Raw genomic sequence first — 22,500 nt, 5'->3', positions numbered from 1 at the left:
TTTTATCTTGCTAGATTTCTGTTTCATTTAAACTGTTTCGTATTCAGAGAACTCGGTCAAATGTAATGCTTATTTATTGAAAGAATTTTCTTTGAATCATAGACAATCTCTAAGCTTTAACATTTTAATGATGTGATTACTATTTTACTCTTTTACTTGTTTCAGTCATTTGACTGCGGCCATGCTCAAGCACCGCTTTTAGTCGAGCAAATCGACTCCAGGACTTATTCTTTGTAAGCCTAGTACTTAACCTATTGGTCTCTTTTGCTGAACTGCAAAACACACAGGGACGTAAACACACCAGCATCGGTTGTCAAGCGATCTTGGGGGGACAAACATATACACACACATACATACATATATATATATATATATATATATATAGATATATACGATGGGCTTCTTTCAGTTTCCGTCTACCAAATCCACTCACAAGGCTTTGGTCAGCCTGAGGCTATAGCAGAAGACACTTGCCCAAGGTGCCACGCAGTGGGACTGAACCCGGAACCATGTGGTTGGCAAGCAAGCTACTTACCACACAGCCACACTTTTAAAATTATATTGTAGGGTAAGTGTGAGAGGCCAGATCAGTTCAGTTTCAACATAAAGCTGGTTGCTTATTAAGGCCACAAATGCTCAGTTGAAATACTAAAGGGTTAAATGGTCTTTTTTTTTTTTCTCAATTCCTTAATTTGGCATCACAAAGCCATTGGATTGCAGCCAGGCTGTGGCTCTGCCTTGCATGGATTAGTCAAACAAATTAACTAAACCAGACAAGGTGTTGGTGCTTAATCCATCAGCTTCACATAATCACATTACAATAATTAGTTCATCATTTTCATGTTTACATTCTGCACTTGATTCAGTTTTTGCTCCACAGACCAATATTATTAGGAGTATAGAATGAAATTTCAGTTTCCAAACTTAATTCATTCCTGAATTACAATGGTAATAGTTCCAGTTGATTCAATCAATGGAACAGTCTGCTCATGAAACATGCAAGTGGCTGAGTACTCTACAGACATGCATACCCTTAACGCAGTTTTCAGGGAGTTCCAACATGACACAGAATATGACAAGGCTGGCCCTTTGAATTTTTGCCAACTGAGTGGACTGGAGCGACATGTAATAAAGTGTCTTGCTCAAGGACACACTGTACCATTGGAGATCGAACTCACAGTCATGAGCTGAATATCCAAACCACTCAACCATTACACCATCACTGGAAATGGTGTTGGGAGAAGTGTTTCATGGGAGTTTTGAAGTGTGAATGAGATGCAAAAGCTGCTACCAGAGAAAGGCTGATGAGTGGAATCAACAGGGGCCAGAAAGGAAATAGTAGCATGCATTCTATTGTCCCCAGGGAGCAGCATTAGAGTGTAAGGGTCTGTACCCTCATCATCATCATTATCACCGTCATCATTTAACGTCCATTTTCCATGCTGGCATGGGTTGGATGGTTTAACCACACCTGGTAAGGCCAAGGGCCACACCTCGTCCCATTGCCTGTCCTGGCATGGTTTCAACCCTGGGGATGAATAAATCTTTGCTGTTTCCCAGCCACATAGTTCCAAGTTCAGTCCCACTGTATAACATTTGGGCAAGTGTCTTCTATTATATCCTTGGGCCAACCAAAGCTTTATCAGTGGATTTAGTAGACAGAAACTGAAAGAAGCCCATGGCACATATATACACACACACACACACACACACACACACACATATCTATGTGTGTGTGTCTGCTTGACAACCAGTGTCGGTGTGTTTATGTTCCCATAACTTGGCACTTTGGTAAAAGAGACTGACAGAAGTACTAGGCTTAAAAAGAAGTAATGGGAGTCAATCCATATGACTAAAATTCTTCAAGGCGGTGCCCCAGCATGGCCACATTCTAATGACTGAAATAAGTAAATGAGTAAAAGAACTCCAGCAAACAGCTCTTCAACACGTGGACCTGGCTGTTTCATGAGAGCTGCTGCAATGGCTCTGTCTTTCATCCTTTAGCATTCACACCTCTCTATTATATTTAATGCTTATTTACTCATATTGTTTTCAACTAATCCTGCATTATCTTGTGGCTTCGATACCTTGGTGATTGACTGTTTGTTTTAAATTTACATTGAAGTCATGTGGCTTCGTGGTTAGGAGTATTCGGCTTACGATTGTAAAATCATGAGTTCAATTCTCAGTGACACTTTATTTCGCATTGCTCCAATCCACTCAACTGGCAAAAATAGTTGTATCTGTTTTTCAAAAGGCCAGCCTTATCACAGACTGTCATGATGAATCTCCCTGAGAACTACACAAAGGGTACACAGTGTCTGTGGAGTGCTCAGCCACATGTACGTTAATTTCACGAGCAGGCTGTTCTGTTGATCAGGGGTCAACTGGAACCCTTGTCATTGTAACTGACAGAGTGCCATTTACTTTGTAGGGTGAGTGTAAGAAGCCCAATCTGGACAGTTTGGATCTAAAAGAGGTAGAATATTTTGGTCAGATATGGCCAGTTTGAATACAAAACGGTTAATATGTGCAAGGGAACTCTGCAATGCTGATCCCGTATTTGTCGCTATAGAAGTTACAACAATAATATTTCCTACATTTTCTATAATATTACTGAAAATGGAAACTTTCTGATTTCCCTGAATCCAGTTGATAGATCCTGTGGAGTACATGAATTTACCTGTGATAATGGATATTGTATACCTGAGCATGACAAATGTGATTACGAGAACGACTGTTTCGATGGTTCTGATGAGAGTCTTGAACTGAACTGTGGTAAGTAGACGAAACCTAAACAGGGCAATTTATTTTTTAGCAATTCTCCTTTTTCTTTTTTAACTGTTTGCCTGATGAGTTGTAATTGATTAGATGAGATGCAATTACTGTAAAAACCCATGTAATTTATGCACTTTTTTTGCAAAAACAAAAGTAAATTTTAGTGGGTATGTAAATTACGTGAGTCGATCGTTTCCAGAATTTTTTTAGAAATTGTCTTTGCTAAAAAACGATGCACAAATGTAAACACTTACTGGAAGTTGACTTATTTAATGTCAGAATAGGTTTTTACAGAAAATATATAACAAAGTTGATTTTTATTAATGCTGGATGGTATAATGCTTACTTCTTCTGTATAAATTTACTAAAACCATTAAATGGTTAACTACTTTTTGAAGTTTGACGTTCATGCAAGTAATCACGCTCTGGACCATATTTACTGCATCTAATGCCAAAACATCATAATTCATTCTTGCGCTTGTAAACTCTCTAACTGAATATAACTTAGAATTCATACAGAAACCTTCACTTACTTTATACAATGTTTAATGTCGTTTCACATTCCTATTGAATTATTCATAGAACACTTGTAATGTATGTATTACCAGTTCTTTCAATATGGTAGATATCTTCTATTCTTGTTTATGTCTCCTCACAAGTCGCTTCTTAAATTTAACATCTCTCTTGTTCAATAAACTCTGAGTTAAACTTGCAAAGCTGTTTATTTTCTCCTTTTGATTTTTAATGTTTATTTTAGTGGGTTACCTAACTATCAGTTTGGTCTCCTGGCTAAAATGGTAATGACAAATTTTTAAGTTTGCTTGACATTTTATAAGTGTGAAAGGGACTAAAATTTTGATACTATGTATCAAAGGTTCCAACAAGAATAAGCGGAAAATCAGAGCTTGAGACAGGAAGACGCTTTTGACCAATCAGGATTCTGTTTACATAATCAGTTTGATCGGTCACCTCTTCTATCGGTTGAGTAAAGTGTCATCCAAGCTGATGTTTATTGGTAATTAAACTTATTTTGCAACACTGGTGTGTATTTATCAGCTTTGTTTTTGTTGATAAGAATAATCAGCAAATTTTCCTGTGATTATGATTTTAGAAAACATACAAAAGTATGCTAAAGATCGGACATAATCTCTTGTGGGAAAGAAATGTAAAATAGAGTTTATCATAAACAACAAAAACACTTTGTAATTTAATAGCTTTCAATGTGATACCTGTTAAACAGGAATTATTTTTATTTCCTGAAAATTTAATAAAATCCAAACATATGTCAGTGAAATTATGCTAAATACAACTAAACTGAAAATATTTTTTCCTTGGTCATATTGGCAATTCTGAAAACTTTTGGGTGTGAATTTTACACAAGTAGAAGCATTTCTTAACAATTTTTTTCCTGAAAATCACCTGCATAAATTATACAGGTGTGCAAATTACATGGGTTTTTACGGTAATTAGCACATTTAGATTGTTGAAAATCTGGTCATCAGCAGTTATAAAAATAAGTAAAAATCTTTATAGCCAAATACCATGGCTGCATGGTTAGAAGCTTGCTTCCCAACCATTTGGTCCTGGGTTCAGTCCCACTGCATGGTACCTTGGGCAAGTGTCTTCTGTTGTAGCTGCAGGCTTACATAAGCCTTGTAAATGGATTTGGTAGGCGGAAATTGAAAGAAGCCAGTCGTATATTTGTGTGTGTGTGTGTGCATGCATTCATGCATGTATTTATGTGTGCATGCATTCATTCATGCATGCATGTGTGTGTGTATATGTGTGCATGCAAGTTTGCATGCATGCATGTATACCCTTGCCTTGACATCATGTGATGTTGTAAACAAACATCCCCATCATACAAGTGGGATTATTATTTATGTCTTGTCTTCCACGTAAACCATGTCTGGTTTGGGGAAAAACATTTACCTTACTTGGAAACAGGTGAGAGTTGTTGACAGGAAGAGCACCCTGCTGTAAAAAATCTGCCTCAACAAAATTCCATCCGATCAATGCAAGCGTAGAATAGTGGACGTTAAATGATGATAATGATGATATATGCATCACTAATTCTAATATTGATCTTGGTGAAGGCAGCAAACTGACAGAATCCTCAGCACCCCTGGCCAAAATGATGAGCAACATCCCTTCCAACTTGTTACATTCTAAGTTCAAATTATGCTGAGGCTGACTTTCTGGGTTGATGAAATAAATACCCGTTACTTACTTGGGTTAACTTGTCCCCCGCCTCCCCTGAAATTTCTGGCCTTGTGCCAAAATTGGAAACCAATGCTGATCTTGGTGGAAAGAAGAGTGGATTTTGCATGGGTTTTTTTTTTTGTATATTTAATGCTTTTTAATGTTATGAACCTTTTTTTTCATTTAATTTACAGCTAATCAAACATGTCCCGCGACTTCGTTCCGATGTGAAACTAATTATCGATGTATACCTTCCACATATGTCTGCGATGGTTACGATAATTGTGGTGACAATTCTGATGAAAAACTGAGCAACTGCAAAAAATGTAATGAAACGAAGGAATTCAAATGTAAAAACAATGTCTGCATTCCAAAAACCTGGGTTTGTGATTCTAAAACTGACTGTCGAGATGGTTCCGATGAAGACACCAGCTTTTGTAGTATGAAATTTTACTTTGTATACTTTAGTTTATTATTATTATTATTATTATTATTATTATTATTATTATTATTATTATTATTGTTGTTATTAGTACACCAGGCAAAATGCTTTGTCGTATTTTATCTGTCCCTATGTTGTCAGTTCAAATTCCACCAAGGCTGACTTTGCCTTTCATCCTTTCAGGGTCAATAAAATAAATGCCTGTTGAGTATTGAGGGCCATTATAATTGAATTAAATATCATTGGGTAAGAGTATAAAAACTGCATCCCTCTGCCAAGCCGTATCAAGCCAATGTGACAAAGCAGGCTCATCTAACTAATATCGTCTCAGACTCAGCTTCACAGCCTCCACGTCAGACTGTGGATGGTGGAGAGAACATGCTGAGGCCTTTGTCCTGCAGTGCTCTGAACGTAGGCAGTTCAATCCTATCCAATCCAAATTAAGAAACAGAAAATAGGCTTTGGATTACCTTAGATTATAAAGGTTCATTCTTCATTTTTATCTTCTTTCTATTTTCTTTATCTCGTTTTTTTTTTCTCTTTTATCAAAACTTTAGAAAACAAATATCGTGACTGTACTGAATCTGAATTTCGCTGTGAAAACCAAAGATGTGTCCTAAAGAAGTGGCGATGTAACTTGTACGACGATTGTGGTGATGGATCTGATGAAAATAACTGTGGTAAGTAAATTTAATGAAACAAAAGTTGCTTTAGAGAAAGTATTTATTCACATGATAAACAAAGCAAATAGTAAAATATTGTTTGGAAGATAATGAATACAATTTTTTTAATTTTTATGAAATTTTATTAAGAAGAACCTTATTTTCTGGCAGCTTAGAATTTGGTCATGGAAAGCCAAGAGTTTTGCGTGAAACTCTGGGACATTTTTGGAACCTAATTTAGGAAGAACTGCTTTATATTATGGAAATGTTTGAGAAGGTGTCTGGCTTAATGGCTGACAGTCATAAGGATGTGAGTTCGATTCCTGGAAGCACATTGCATCCTTGAGCAAAATCCTTTATTTCTAGTTGCTGCTCCAGTTCACTCAGCTGGCAAAAATGAGTTCTACCTGTAATTCAAAAGGGACAGCCTTGTCACATACATTGCATCATGCTGAATCTCCCTGAAAACTATGTGAAGGGCATATGTCTCTGTGGAATACTCAGCCACTTGCCTGATAATTTCACAAGCAGACTATTCTCTTGATCAAATCAACTTGAATGCTAGTCATCATAACCTATGGAGAGTCAGGCCTTCCAAGGCTAGTAAAATGGTACAGCTTATTCCAATAAACATTTAACCTTTCTCGACATTTACAAGACATCATTATTACTGTTGGTTGCTGGTTGAGGTGTTAGCATGCTGGGGGCAAACTGCTGAGCATCCTTTTGTCCATCCATGCACTCTGAGTTCCTGTTCCACTAAGGATAAGTTTACCTTTCATCCTTTTGGGGTCAGTAAAATAAGTACCAGTCATGCACTGGGATTGATGTAATTGACTTACCCCTACCCCCAAAATTGCTGGCCTTGTGCCAAAATTTGAAACCATTATTATTGTTCATTATGTTTTTATTTATTATTTGTGTTATTGTTATTTTTCTAGCTTCTGTGAAGTGTTCTGAAGATGAGTTCAAGTGTGATACAGGTCACTGTATTAAAAAATATCTAACTTGTGATGGTTGGAGAAATTGCAGAGATGCTTCAGACGAAAGAAACTGCACACCCAAATATGGCGACAGATACTGTCCAATTGACAGATTCCAGTGTAACAACACTGTGAGACATTTCCTTTTTTTTTTCATTTTCAACCAGCCAAATCACCAAAGCCAAGTCATCTGAATATTATTGCCATTTTACCTCTCATCGTCGATATGTTGGTTTTGTTGGTGTCATAAGAAATCCATACTCTATTCTCTACTCCCCTCCACAAACACACACACTCCACACACATTCTACATATACAGGCACCATTATACTGACATGCAACATATGTAGCTACAGACATTGTTATAATGTTGGTACTATTATTGTGGTTGCCTATTCGTTTCTCATTAGTGGATAGAGTTGGTTCTATTTGTTTGATGTTAGTGATGGTAAGAGTAATCTTTGTGGTGGAAGTAGTCGTAATTTTCTTGTTAATTTTCTTGTTATTGCAGTTTAGTCACAAGTCAATCTGCAATGAGATCAAAAATATTTCATACAAGGAAATACAATACATTTTCTCGTATGATTTTTTTTTCCATTTTATAGATTGAGAAGCTTATTTTGTTCATATTATTGCTACTGCTGTTGTTGATAATTTAGGGGGTATGTAGGTTGGTAGTGGTGCTTGTTTTTGGTTTTGTTATTGATATTCATGGTACTGATGGTGAAGTCTCATATATATATATATATATATACATTCTTTATTTAAAAGCAGCAGAAATATAACAAAAGAGGTTACTCAGAGTTTCACATTCCTGTTCATCGGACAGTTTTGTTAACAAAACTGTCCGACGAACGGGAAGGTGAAACTCTGTGTAACACCTTATGTTATATTCCTGCTGCTTTTAAATACCTCTGGTATTTGAGTACTCTTTTTTCCACCTTGTTTCACATTTATGTGCTTACTCCGGTATATATATATACACACACGAAGAGAGTATGAAAAGTCTTGAGCCTCAAAAGAAAAAAAAACAGAACATGGTACAAGACTTCTGATGATTTATTTTTCAACATAGTCCCTTTCGATGGATGAACACTTTCTCCAGCAGTGCTGAAGCACCGTTATCCCAGCATAGAAGAACTCTTTTGTTTGAGACTCCAGAAAACTTCCTTCAGCGTCTTTGTCACTGGCAAAATGGCAACCAGCCAGGGCTTTTTTCATTTTGGGGAATAGATAAAAGTCAGAGGGGGGGGGGGGCTAAGTCTGGTGAATAAGGCAGATGGGAAACAAGTTTGTAACCGCAATCATGAATTGTTGTCATGGCAACCACTGAGGTGTGGGCTGGAGGATTGTCATGATGAAAAAGGACTCCTCTAGTGAGCATTCGTGGCCTTTTTTTCTTTGATTGCTTCTTGGAGGTATTTCAGTAGCTGAGAATGATACAGCCCAGGCTTTGTTATCTCATTCTGTCTAATATATAGAAGCATGCTAATAAAAGACCCACATTAGACTCCTCACTCGTATCATTATCGAACCAAGAGTTTAACTATGGTCCGACCATAGCGCTTACTTAAGTTTACCCGACAATCTTTGGGTTTTCTAGATACCAATATCTCTTGTGTATATATATGTTGGTGTTAGGAAGGGCATCCAGCTGTAGAAACTCTGCCAGATCAGATTAGAGCCTAGTGCAGCCATCTGGCTCACCAGTCCTCAGTCAAATCGTCAAACCCATGCCAGCATGGAAAGTGGACGTTAAATGATAAACGAAAAGAACAAAACAATATATAACGCTATGTTGGATCGTTAGCCCCTATACGCAATTTTTTTTCCCTCTCCTTGTTTCTTTTCTGTGTATCTTTCTGTTGAAGAGCATAGGCTCGAAACGTAAAAGACTTGTTTTATTTCTATTTCTGAGCGCCATACAAATACATTATCTGTTGGTACTCCACCTGCCTTCATCTTTTGTTTATTTTCGTAAACCTTCCGTTATATATATATATATCTTTATATATAAAACTAAAGTTGTGTGTGTGTCTGTCTACTTCGATTTAGATTCCTAACTACTCCCACATTTTGCGGTGCAGTTTAAAAAAAAGCGGGTATGTTATAGTCAGGATTCATATCGAGCCCTTCTGGGTATTGGCGCATGTCTACGATGAGTCTACGATTTTTAAATAAATTTACCATCATTTTTCCGCATTTTTAATGATTTTTGCTCGGTTTATGCAAGGGAAGTAACTCTCTAAAAATGCTTTTATAGTTATTTCCCTTACAAACCCAAGCAACACCGGGCGATACTGCTAGTATATATATATATATATATATATACATATATGTATATGGATAGATAGATAGATAGATAGATAGATAGATAGATAGATATGTATATGTGTATATATATATATATATATATACAAATTGAGATAGGGGTTGTATATCACCGTGACCGACCAGACTATCAGATGTTGCTACACATCGCTGGTCACAATGCGCTTCGCATTGGTTTAGCCTTCAAATGACGCCACCCCGCTGGCTAAGCGAGTAGGCCAACAGAAGAAAGTGTGAGAGAAAGTTATGGCAAAAGAGTACAGCAGGGCTCGCCACCACCCCCTGACGGAGCCTTGTGGAGCTTTAGGTGTTTTTGCTCAATAAACACTCACAACGCCCGGTCTGGGATTCGAAACTGCGATCCTACGACCGCAAGTCTGCTGCCCTAACCACTGGGTCATTGTGCCTCCACTATATATATATATATATATATAGAGAGAGAGAGAGAGAGAGAGAGAAAGAGAGAGAGATGTGTATGTATAGATAGATATAGATGTATATGTATGTATATATATATATATGTGTATGTATATGTGTATATATGTGTGTGTATGTATATATATATGTATATATATATATATATGTATATATATATGTATATATACAAATATATATTTGTCTGTATTTATGTATATATATGTGTGTATTTATAAATATATATGTATGTATGTATTTATAAATATATATGCATTCGATTGGAAGTTGTGTTAACCTCATGAAAGGATGGTTTCATCCAAGGAAATACTGATTCAATACCTAGTACTTGGGGGGAATAAATTTCTTTGAAATAGTAGGTATATGTAAAAAACATATGGTCTGCTATAATGAATCCATAAATGCATATAAAACATCCAAGGGTATATTTTTCCCCTCTGAAGACATTATTCTCAGATTATATGAATTTAATATTTACTTAAATTTACTGAGTATTAATTGAAACAGCTGTAGGGATGATGATTAATTTGCTGTTGATAATAAACAATTATTAACTTCCCAGTCTCCATTTTCTCTTTTTTCTTTCATACATACATACATATATAACTCCTTTTTTTTCTCTCCTTCTTTCTCTCCTTGTTTTCTGTGTCCCTTTCTGTAGAAGAGCGTAGGCTCAAAACATAAAAGACTTTTTCTATTCCTGAGCGTTATACTAATACATCTGTTTGTTTTGTACACCACCCGTCTTCGTCTTTTGTGTTTATTCCATAAACTCTCCCTATATATATATTCATTCATATATAGATATGTATGTATTTATGTCTGTGTTATATGCTTTCATTTCCTCAATAAGGTCTGCATTCCTAAACAATGGATGTGTGACAGTGACGATGACTGCGGTGATAAATCAGATGAAACACGCGAGGTATGCCTTCAAATTGAGTGTTCAAAAAAAGAGAGAAAATTCCGCTGCAACAATTTATTATGCATTCCAATATGGCGAGTCTGCAATGGAAGAGATAATTGTGGAGATGGTTCAGATGAAAATACTCATCACCTTTGTAAGTTTGGTTTTGTTATTCACCTGTTGCCCCTCACCCTCAGAATTACTCTAAAATCAATGAGGCTTTCAATGTGTTGATCATCAGCTCTTGCCCAGTTATAGAAAGCAATTTGTGGCAATGTCTAGTTGTGCTTATTTAGCAAATAACTTCAATGTGGGACCAGGACAGTTATGCCATGGGAGAATAATTTTGGCCATTCAAGAACACACTTTTACATTGGCATTTTGTTTATTTCCCGACAGCGTTGTTGTTCTTGTTGATGATGGTCATGGTGGTGGTGGTGGTGATGAGTACCATCTTGAATTCTAGGGCTTATAGGACCAGTTGCCCAATTCCCATGGCGTGTGGGTGACCAAGGCCATAGCAGTCCCATCCACCGCAATGGGGTGCCGGTCTGTCGTTGCAAGGTTACACATTTTCAGCTGGGTGCACAGAAGCAACAAGAAATAAAGTGCTTTGCTCAAGAACCCAACACACCAACAGTTCTAGGAATCAAAGCCACAATCTTGCAGCCCAGAAGACAGCACACAAACAACTTGGCCATATGCCTTCCCCTTCACCATTCCCACTTTTCTTCAAAGATGAACAATCAAGCCATTAGATTCCATTTGAATTTACTTCTCTCATATTCAAGCCGTGCCTTCGTGGTTTGTGTATTCGGCCTATGATCTGTTGACTTGGTTAACTGGAGCCTTTGTTGCCATCACCAGTGGAGTGCCAGTTAGTTTGCATATCCAAGCAGTTCTTTCCCTGCCGTTCTTTCTTTCACAGACCCAATCAGGATCCTCTCTACACTAATCTAGTGCTACCTTCCTGTCAGCCTTCTTCTTGCACTTTCTCTCCATACTGGCTCTTTACGGTATCACAATATCAACCAGACTATCAGGCGCTGTTAGACACCACTGGTCACAATGCGCTTCCAGTTCTGTCTTGATGACATTGTTCTTTTTCACTTTGACCGAAATTGCTTTACTAAATTGTTTACGCATTGTCATGGAGGCCATCCAAGTAGCCTTTTCCGATCTTTTGGATACCACCCGGACTCGCTCTTCAGATAATTTAAATAGAAATAATCTAAGGGAGCTAACTCAAAGTGACCAGTTCCATGTATTTGAACAACATAGACAAATAAAACTGGCAATTCATTGGTTACAACGATTAGTATTCCGGTTGATCTGATCAATGGAACAGCCTGCTTGTAAAATATATGTAAGTGGCTGAGTACTCCACAGACACGTGCACCTTTGTTGTAGTTCTCAGGGAGATTCAGTGTAACACAGAATGTGACAAGGCTGGTCCCTTTCAAATAAAGGTGCAACTCATTTTTACCAGCAGAGTGGACTGGAGTAACATGAAATGAAGTGTCTTGCTCAAGGGCATAAGGCATTGCCAGGAATCGAACTTATGATCAGGATTTAAATATCCCAACCCTGAAGCCATGTGCCTTCACACTACATAAACCACTACGGGTATGTCAAATGCCATGCAGGATAAATTCTTGGTTTCTTAAAATCATCGCTGCTCCTAGAAGATGTTTAATAGTTACCAAACAGCAATGAAGACCAGCTCCACTTAAAAGAGAGGGAGAAAATCACATGATAGTCCATGTCTGTCCTTTCATCTCTGGACAATAAGCTTGTCCTTTTCCTTAATGGTATGTCTAAGGCAGCGAGCTGGCAGAATCATTAGCATGCCTGGTGAAATGCTTAGCGGTATTTCATCTGCCAATTCGTTCTGAGTTCAAATTCCGCCAAGGTCGACTTTGCCTTTCATCCTTTCGGGGTCGATAAATTAAGTACCATTTATGCACTGGTGTCGATATAATCGACTTAATCCGTTTGTCTGTCCTTGTTTGTCCTCTCTGTGTTTAGCCCCTTGTGGGTAGTAAAGAAATAGAAACAGGTATCTCAACTGTGGACATTTGAACTCTTGAAATTATCTCCCGTGCTCCAGTATGGTCGGTTTTCATTACCATTTCCTAAGGCAGAGATAATTTTAATGATCTTTTATTTGTTTCAGTCATTAGACTGCGGCCATACTGGAGCAATGCCTTAAAGAACTTTCAGTTGAATAAATTGACCCCAGTACATTTTTTTAAAGCCTGCTACATATTCCAGCAGTCTGCTTTTGCCAAACTGCTAAGTTATGGGACATAAACACACCAACAACGGTTGTCAAGCAGTGGGAGGGTAGGACAAACACAGACACAAGCACACACACACACACACACACACACACATATATATATATATATATATATATACACTACCGTCAGAAATTAATTAGCACCCTTGATTTGCTCTTCACTCAAGGTATGTGCTGTCACCTAGTGGCCATATCTCGAACTATTGCTTTGTTGCGAGTTCACTGTTGCGCAGAACGATGACGTAACTTTGTTTGCAGAGCAGTTTGAGAGTCTACAGCCTTATGATGTTGACATAGCAGTGCAACAACAACTTGGAGTGCGGATGCAGACAAATCTTCCTTTGTTTAATAGATATAGGTAGCACCTCGCAAGGACCGAAATCACACCATACTAAGTTTTCTCATCGCGTAAGACATTTTGAACAGCTGATAGGTTAATTGATTTAACCTATTTAATGTAGAAATTTGAGAAGTGCTAATTAATTTCTGACGCAAGTGTATATATATATATATATATGCAAAATATGTATGATGGGCTGCTTTTAGTTTCCATCTACCAAATCCACTCACAAGGCTTTGGTTGGCCCAAGGCTATAGTAGAAGCACTTACCCAAGATGTCATGCACTGGGACTGAACCTGGGACCATGTGGTTGGGAAGCAAACCTCCTTCTGCCCAGACATGCTTATCCCTATATTGCATCAAGAACTTATGTTCTATGGTATTTGATACACCTGTACTTGCTCTGTAAATGTTGGATACCCTAGGCCCACCCACCCATTCTGTCACCCTTCCAATTCTATGCCCTTTCTCTTTCTCTCAATACTATCACTAATTCTTGTCCTCCCACCCTGTCAAACTTTCCCAGCTTCCCCTCTTACCATTCCCTCATTCCCCTGCCCCATATCATTGTTCACACTCTCTCCTCTTCTCCTTTCATTATACAAACTACTTTAAGCCCTTGGCAGCCTTGTCCATTTATAAGACAGCATCACTGGTGCTGCTGTCACAGGGAAACAGGCACCCAGTTCACTCTGTGGAATGGTTGGCGGCAGGAAGGAAAGAATGCCAAAAAGAAGGCATTGGTACAGGCACATGACTCTGTCAAATTGTTTGCTTCCTTTGAGCAGGGAACATGTATGTTAGATGATGATGATGATGATGATAGTGGTGGTGGTGGTGGTGAGAAGGAGGAGGAGGTGGAGTATGTGTGGGCAACTGAATAACGCAGCATCTCCACTTCCAAACTTCACTGTGCTCCATGTTAAAAGCCATTTGTTAATTGAGCCACCAAGACTTCCAGTAAATAGCAAAACTGCAGTGATTTTTCATTAAACCATTATTAATCTGCTTTCCTTAGGCAAACCGAAGGAAGAAATATGTGAACAAGATCAGTTCAAGTGTACAAGTAAAGAGTGCATCGATTCATTCAAAGTATGCAACGAAATAGCTGACTGTGCAGATAAATCTGACGAAATAGGATGCAGTAAGTATCATTTTATTTTTCACCAAGCAACCCTCAACAAGAATATTTAAGAAAATATTCAACAAAAAGTATTAGGAATTCAATAAAAATCATGTTTGTTTGGTATAGTATATATATATATATATACACACATAAACAGATATATTTAAGAGTTTACAAAGAATATGAGATGAACCAACCTGTTTTCTAGCATTTTTTATTTTGTGTGTAGCTAAGGATTGTTTACTATATTAAGGGACAGTGTGGAGGATTGGTTGGGGTGGGTGGAAGGAAGAGCAGTGTGCAATTAAAAGAATTTTTTGTTTCTGGGCTAGTCTGTCATGGTTCAGTGGTTTTGGGGACTGGTCTTAAAGGTCAGAATGGTGTGTGTGTGTGTGTGTGTCTGTGTACGTCTCCATGTGCGTGTGTATATACATGTGTTTGTGTTTGTGTGTGGGAGCCGTTTTTGATTGGTCCCAGAGTTTGTGGTGTGTGTAAATGTGTCTGTGTGTGTTTTATATTTGGTAGGATGGTGTGTGTGTATATGTGTGTACGTTTGTATGTGTGTATGTGTGTGATTAATATTTGTTAGGGTGTTGTGTGTGCACATGTGTGTGTCTATGTGATTTTATTACTGGGGTACGCCAACATAACATGGCAGTCCTGGACACAGATCGTGTCGTATAGCCAGCTGGAGACGATGTCTCCTGGGGCTAAATTACAGCAACATTAGTCCTAAACCAGGACTGCCATGTTATATTTAATATAGTAAAGATTATAGTAATCTTTACTATATTAAATAATAATTATATAAAAACTCCAGGTGGGATCTTGGAAAGCTTATCTATAACTTGTATATTTCTTTATGTTCTACAGTTAAAAATGCTGGTGCCGTCAACTGCAGCATTGATAATGGAGGGTGTCCCCACAATTGCACGGATCTCGAAGGAGGTGGTATGATATGTTCCTGTCGAAGCGGTTTCAAAATGAAAGATGGAAAGACAAAAGAATGCGTGGGTAGGTAGAATAATACACCTGTCTTTGGGGTTCCCTCACCTGTCTTTGTATTTTGCATTTTGTTCTTTGAACAGTTTTGAACCATTTGTAGAAAGAAATTGTCTGCTTTGCTAAATTCTTGTGGATGTTGTAGTTATACTGTCAATTAAGAGAGGGATTTTCCATTGGAGTTGAAGGGCCAACAGAGATACCACAGCTGATGCTGATGATGATGCGGAGGAGGAAGATGGTGATGGTGATGGTGACAGATGATGATGATGATGATGATGGTGGTGGTGGTGGTATTGATGATAATGGATGATGGTGATGATGATGGTGGTGGTGGTGATGGTGATGGATGATGGTGATGGTGGTGGTGGTGATGATAATGGATGATGGTGATGATGAAGGTGGTGGTGTTGATGATAATGGATGATGGTGATGATGATGGTGGTGGTGTTGATGATAATGGATGATGGTGATGGTGATGATGATGCAGAGGAGGATGATTGTCAAGGTCTTTAACTTTCTGCCACTTTCTGCAGACATAAAACAGAATCAAGATGGAAGTAAGGCAACCGTAAGGCATTGATTTAAATTGGAAATTCTCTTTTTCAGATGTTAACGAGTGTGAACTTTCAAATAACAAATGTCCTCAGCTCTGCAACAACATAAAGGGTTCCTACAAATGCCTGTGCCACGAAGGGTTCCAAGATCCTTTATTACCCACTCCCAAATGTAAATACACAAGTAAGTAAATTAACATACCTGTGTGTGTGTGTGATTATATGATTATGAGATTGTGGCTTCATGATCCTAAGAATGTGGTTTCGATTCCTGGACTGGGCAACGCATTGTGTTCTTGAGCAAGACACTTCATTTTGTGTTGCTCCAGTCAACTCAGCTGGCAAAAGTGAGTTATCTTGCAACAGACCAGTGTCCCATCCAGGGGAGAAGTATACACACCATGGGAACTGGGAAACCGACCCTCATGAGTGTATCTGACTCAGCAAGGATCTTTATCCTGTCTATCCCATCCACACGGGGACCTTTGTATCCAGTTTTCTGAAGTACATGTCTGGTCATGAGGAAATATTATTTTACTCAGAAACAGGTGAGGGTTGGCAACAGGAAGGACATCCAGCCATAGAAAATTCACCTCAACAAATTCCTGTCCAATCCATGCCAGCATGGAAAAGTGGACATTAACCCTTTAGCATTCAGATTAATCTGTCAAATATAATACTTATTTAGTCACATTGTTTCGAATTAATACTGCTTTATCTCATAGCTTTGAGATTCTGAGGATATAATTGTTTATTTTCAGAATGACATTGTAGGGTAGGTGTGAGGGGCTGGATTTGGCCAATTTAAATATTTGGGCCGGATACGGCCAGTTAAATGCTAAAGGGTTAAAACGATGATGTTGATGGTGTTTATGTTGTTTTTTTACAGAGGAAGGCAAAATAAGCATCTTCATGTCTGTGGGTAGCGGCATCCGAAGATTTGATCCCATAATCAAAGAATACATGAGCACCTTACTCTCCATACAAAAATCGCAGGGTTTAGCGGTCGACATTGAACGGTCAACCCTTTACTGGACAGATATGATCAGCAAAACAGTGATGCGTTCTTATATTTCTCAAAAATCTGATAATGTTGGAATCCCACAAGACCTGATGATCAGTAATCTAGATGAACCAAATGGCATTTCCATCGACTGGACATCAGGGTAAATAACATTATAGCCATTTCTTATTCATTATTTCTGTAAAATTTGGTTTTGCGTTTACAAAATAACTCCGTGTGTGTGTGCGTGTGTGTGTGTGTGAGTTTGTGTGTGTGTGTGAGTTTGTGTGTGTGTGTATGTGCGTGTGTGTGTGGCACCTTGAGCAAGTGTCTTCTACTTTAGGCCCAGGCTGACCAAAGCCTTGATGTTAGTAAGTAGATTTGCTAAATGGAAACTGAAAAACTATATATTTACATATATATATATATATATGTATAGGTGCATACATGTTTGTGTGTGTACATATATGTATCTGTGTGTGTGTGTGTGTGTTAATTTAGATTTGTTCAAATATGTTTGTGACATGGAGAAAAAATTCTTGCTTATGGTAAATGGTGTGAAAACACCTTATCTGCTCGGTGTCTCCTTCTAACAAATTCCTAGAGGCGTTTCTGGCACCCTAACCTTCCTCAGAAGGAGATACCAAAGAGAGATAACCCTGGGCAGATTAGAAAGCCATAGCTTTATCTTAGACCAGCCAAGCACCAGGCCAGAGCAGATACAATAGTAGCAGCACTAAGCAGAGATTAGATTCGTTCAAAAATATATTTTAACTGACACATTTTCACTTCTAAAGGCAATTTCACTGCAGTTTACCATGGAGAAGAATCCTTCAGCATAAGAGTAATCAGATGTGGTGCGCAAGAGAGATGACTGTGCTAGTATGGTAATGTGATACATATGGACGAGGACAGCTGTGTAAAGAAACATTGTTCTCTAACTGTAGAGGGAACCTGTGGTAGAGGTAGTCCCAGGAAGACTTGGGATGAGATGGTGAAGCATGACCTTCGAACTTTGAACCTCACAGAATCAATGACTAGTGACCGAGACCCATCAAGCCAAGTGCACCCATGCTGGTGGCATGTAATTAAAAAAAATCAACCTTTCAATGTTGGGCCTCATGGAAGCAAAGTGGCTGAGTGCCTTTTGAATGTTGGGCCTTATGGAGGTAAAGTGGCTGAGTTCCTTTCAAGTGGGCCTCACGGAGGTGAGGTGGCTGAGTTGCTGTCGAACAGTGGGACTCATGGAGACAAAGTGGCCAAGCTCCTTTCAAGTGTTGGGCCTCATGGAAGCAATGACCAAAGCCTTTGGCATTATGTTGTGCTTGAGAAGAAGATCCATCAAGCTGAGCAAAATCGCAGTCGTGGCAGATACCAGTGTCACGCAAATGGCACCTGTGCCAGTGGTACGTAAAAGCACCCATTACACTCTTGGAGTGGTTGGCATTAGAAAGGGCATCCAGTCATAGAAAACTATGCCAAATAAGACTGGAGTCTGGTGCAGCCGTCAAGAGTGCCAGCCCAGTCAAAGCACCCAACCCATGCCAACATGAACAACGGGTGTTAAATGATGATGATGATGATGATGATGATGATGGTGATGGTAAAAGGAGTAAGAATGTCTTATCTGCTCAGTGTCTTCCCTGGTGAACTCCTTGGTTAAAATGCAGCGAATTTGCCTTTAGAGGTTAAAATATGTCACAAACGTATTGGAACAAACCTAAAGTTTGTTTATTTCTAATTACTGCCTAGCACTCCTACTACTGCAAGTATAAGTATATGTGTGTGTGTATATATATAAATGTATATATATATATATATACATGTATATATATATATATACATATATATATAATATATATATATATATATATATATATATATATATATATATATATATATATATATGTATGTGTATATATATATATATGTATGTGTATATATATATATATATATATATATATATGTATGTGTATATATATATATAAACATGTATGTGTATATATATATGCATATATGTATATATATATGTACGTATATATGCTGATACCTTGTTGAAACCATTCTGTACACAATAAAGTGGTTGGCATCAGGAAGGGCATCCAGCCATAGAACCCTTGCCAAAACCGACAATTGGGGCCAGTTGCAGCTTGCCAGCTCCTGTCAAACCATCCAACCCATGCCAGCATGGAAAATAGACATTGAAAGAAGATGATGATGTTGATGATGATTATGATGCCTATATATATCTTTTATCTTTTATATATTAGTCACAACACATACAAAAAGGCATGAACCAAAAGCCTTTGTCTAGAGAAAAGACAGAAAGTGACATGTGATCTCTAGTTCTCTCCCCCACCCCCACCTTTTCACTTGTGTTATATATGTCAGACCTACCTTATGTCAGATCCTAATAGCTGGCCATTAGGGTCTGACAAGCTGTATGTAAAGCTAAGCACTTTTGTAGGATGTGAAATCTGGGTAAGCCAATGAACCATCCATAACTAACTTTATCTAAATACTGTACTGCTCTATGACTTAGAGTGTGGGTTCTCTTTCAGATTTATGATTTACTGACAATATGTGTGTGTGTGTGTGTGTGTGTGTGTGTGTGTGAATGGTTGTGTGGTAAGATCCTTGCTTCTCAATCACACAGTTCCAAGTTCAGTCCCACTATGTGTGTGTGTGTGTGCGTACATATGTGTGTATTTGTGCATGAAGACCTTTCACCAAGTGTCTATGAACAAAATTCCATTCTCAAAGCAGCAGTCCATCTGATGCCATGATTGAGGAATAGAAGCCAGGAATACACACAAAACAATCTTCTTAACTAAATGGTCGTATCTTATTTTAATTTGATAAGCAGGTGCCATTTATTCTTTTCTTTGACTTTTATCATTCCTGATAAATTTTCAATAACTTCAGCAGCAATAATGTTAATTTCATATTTTCCTCTTTTTATAACAGGAATGTTTACTGGACTGACTCCAAAAAGAAAACAATATCTGTGGCGGCTAAAGATGGAAGATACAGATACACTTTAATCAAAACAGAACTTCGTAGACCTTATGCTATTGTCGTTAACTCACAGACTGGGTAGGCATTTTCATTCAAGAGACACATTATTGATCACTCATTATATTCTTGAGGTATTTTCACCTGCCCTGTTTTGAAGCCATAACGAAACACCAACCTCAAAGACAACACTAATTTTGACTGGAATATTTGCAAACATAAAGATTTTCTCTTTCTTTTTTTTCATATATCAATGATTTCACATATTTCATCAGAATGTTTTGTCATTGGCTTAGTGACATACGGATCATGTTGATCAGTTATAGCAAACATATTTTATTTTGCATTTACAGATGGTGGGGTTGGTTGTGACCCTTATGTTACCATTGGTGGTTGGGTTGTAATTGTTGAGTTAGTGAACAAACATGTATTTTATTGGTTGTGTGAATAATTGGAAGCAAAATCCATGAACATTTGACTGAAATATTTATTGTTGCACATAAAGACGATTGTGATTGGACAGTCATCAGGTGAAGGGGATGCTCTGAGAATGAAGCTGCCAGAACAAGACTCGGCTGGGCAAAGTCCAGGGAGCTTCTACCTTTGCTGGTAACGAAGGGCCTCTCCTGCAGAGTGAAAGGCAGATTTTATGGTGCTTATGTGCGAACAGCCATGCTACATGTCAGTGAAACATGGGCTGTGACTGCATGGGCCGGCAAAGCTTGAAAGAAATGAAGCTGGTGTGTTTCACTGGATGTGCAATGTCAGTGTGCATGTACGACAGAGTGTTTCTCAGGAGAAAAACTGGGTAGAAGAGGCACCAGATGTACAAAGGTACCAGATGTACAAGAGACACCAGATGTACAAGAGGCACCAGATGTACAAGAGGCACCAGATGTACAAGAGGCACCAAATGTACAAGAGGTACCAGATGTACAAGAGGCACCAGATGTACAAGAGGCACCAAATGTACAAGAGGCACCAGATGTACAAGAGGCACCAGATGTACAAGAGGCACCAGATGTACAAGAGGCACCAGATGTACAAGAGGCACCAGATGTACAAGAGGCACCAGATGTATAAGAGGCACCAGATGTACAAGAGGCACCAGATGTACAAGAGGCACCAGATGTACAAGAGGCACCAGATGTACAAGAGGTACCAGATGTACAAGAGGCACCAGATGTACAAGAGGCACCAAATGTACAAGAGGCACCAGATGTACAAGAGGCACCAGATGTATAAGAGGCACCAGATGTACAAGAGGCACCAAATGTACAAGAGGTACCAGATGTACAAGAGGCACCAGATGTACAAGAGGCACCAAATGTACAAGAGGCACCAGATGTACAAGAGGCACCAGATGTATAAGAGGCACCAGATGTACAAGAGGCACCAGATGTACAAGAGGTACCAGATGTATAAGAGGCACCAGATATATAGGAGGCACCAAATGTAGTGTGCAACAGAGGAGAGTGCACTGGTATGGACATGTGATGCTTATGAATGAGGGCAGCTGCATAAAGAAGTGCCAATCACTAACTGTGCAGGGAACCAGAAGAAGCAGTAGACCCAGGAAGATGTGGAACGAGGTGATGAAATATGATCTTTGGATGATGTATCTCACAGATGTGACGACAAGTGACAACATTTTGGGCATGTAGCATTTATAGTGTCTTGCCATGAAACTTGTCTTTGTTGCCATTTTCAACATTTAGAGAATGTTCAAACCTTTATGGAATGGCACTTGTGACACTCAAGCATTTAGGGGATGGCACTTCAAACATTTAGAAAATGGCACTCACTCACAGTCACAGCACCATGGGTTCAATTCCTGTTGTATTCTTGTTGATCAAAACACTTCATTTCACCATTTCACGTTGCTCTGCAATCACTTCATTGTCTGACATTGCACACCTGTCCAGGCACACTTACACACCTGTACAAGCACACTTGCGCACCTGTACAAGCAATGTCAATTCGATGAAGGGAGGGAGTTAAAGTACAGCTCATATATGTTTGATCCCTATAAACAAATCATCTGCAAATTCCACTGTGCCACTAACCGGGTGTGTTTAAGGGGTGTGAATCAGTTTGCTTTGTACTTTCTTGGGAAACCCCAGCATTTCTAGGGATTTTCTGTTGTTATGTAACCCAATGCAAGGAGGACAATAGGTACAAACAAAAATTCCTCACCTGGATTTAATAGTTGCATATTTTCCATTAGTTCTCCATCAATGCTCCTAACTCCCCCAATATTTGATGAAATATTCATATGCACTGATCAGTTGATCTCTTCATCATGGCATCATTTTTGCTTCCCATGGATTATAATTGTATGTGACCCATTAGGGTTATGCCAGGTTGCTCTTTTCCTTCGAATGCTCCACCAGTATTCTTTATTTTCATGCATG

The 22,500-nt window shown here is 38.5% G+C and overlaps 1 protein-coding gene across 1 annotated transcript in view; it reads left to right on the top strand.

The window, feature by feature from the left end:
* The window catches only part of LOC115214850 (low-density lipoprotein receptor-related protein 2-like), a 107,450-nt gene that overhangs the window by 72,224 nt on the left and 12,726 nt on the right, over nt 1-22,500 (top strand). The window contains exons 31-40 of the mRNA XM_036505467.1: nt 2,653-2,778; nt 5,175-5,420; nt 5,980-6,102; nt 7,026-7,198; nt 10,687-10,894; nt 14,402-14,527; nt 15,383-15,523; nt 16,121-16,252; nt 16,958-17,234; nt 20,039-20,167. Of these exons, the coding sequence (XP_036361360.1) occupies nt 2,653-2,778; nt 5,175-5,420; nt 5,980-6,102; nt 7,026-7,198; nt 10,687-10,894; nt 14,402-14,527; nt 15,383-15,523; nt 16,121-16,252; nt 16,958-17,234; nt 20,039-20,167 (1,681 nt within the window). The remainder of the gene's footprint in view (nt 1-2,652; nt 2,779-5,174; nt 5,421-5,979; nt 6,103-7,025; nt 7,199-10,686; nt 10,895-14,401; nt 14,528-15,382; nt 15,524-16,120; nt 16,253-16,957; nt 17,235-20,038; nt 20,168-22,500) is intronic.

This window comes from Octopus sinensis, linkage group LG8 (genome assembly GCF_006345805.1).
Source record: "Octopus sinensis linkage group LG8, ASM634580v1, whole genome shotgun sequence".
Taxonomy (NCBI): Eukaryota; Metazoa; Mollusca; class Cephalopoda; order Octopoda; family Octopodidae; genus Octopus; species Octopus sinensis.
Note: the sequence above shows the minus strand (reverse complement) of the source record. Positions and strands in the feature narration are given on the sequence as shown.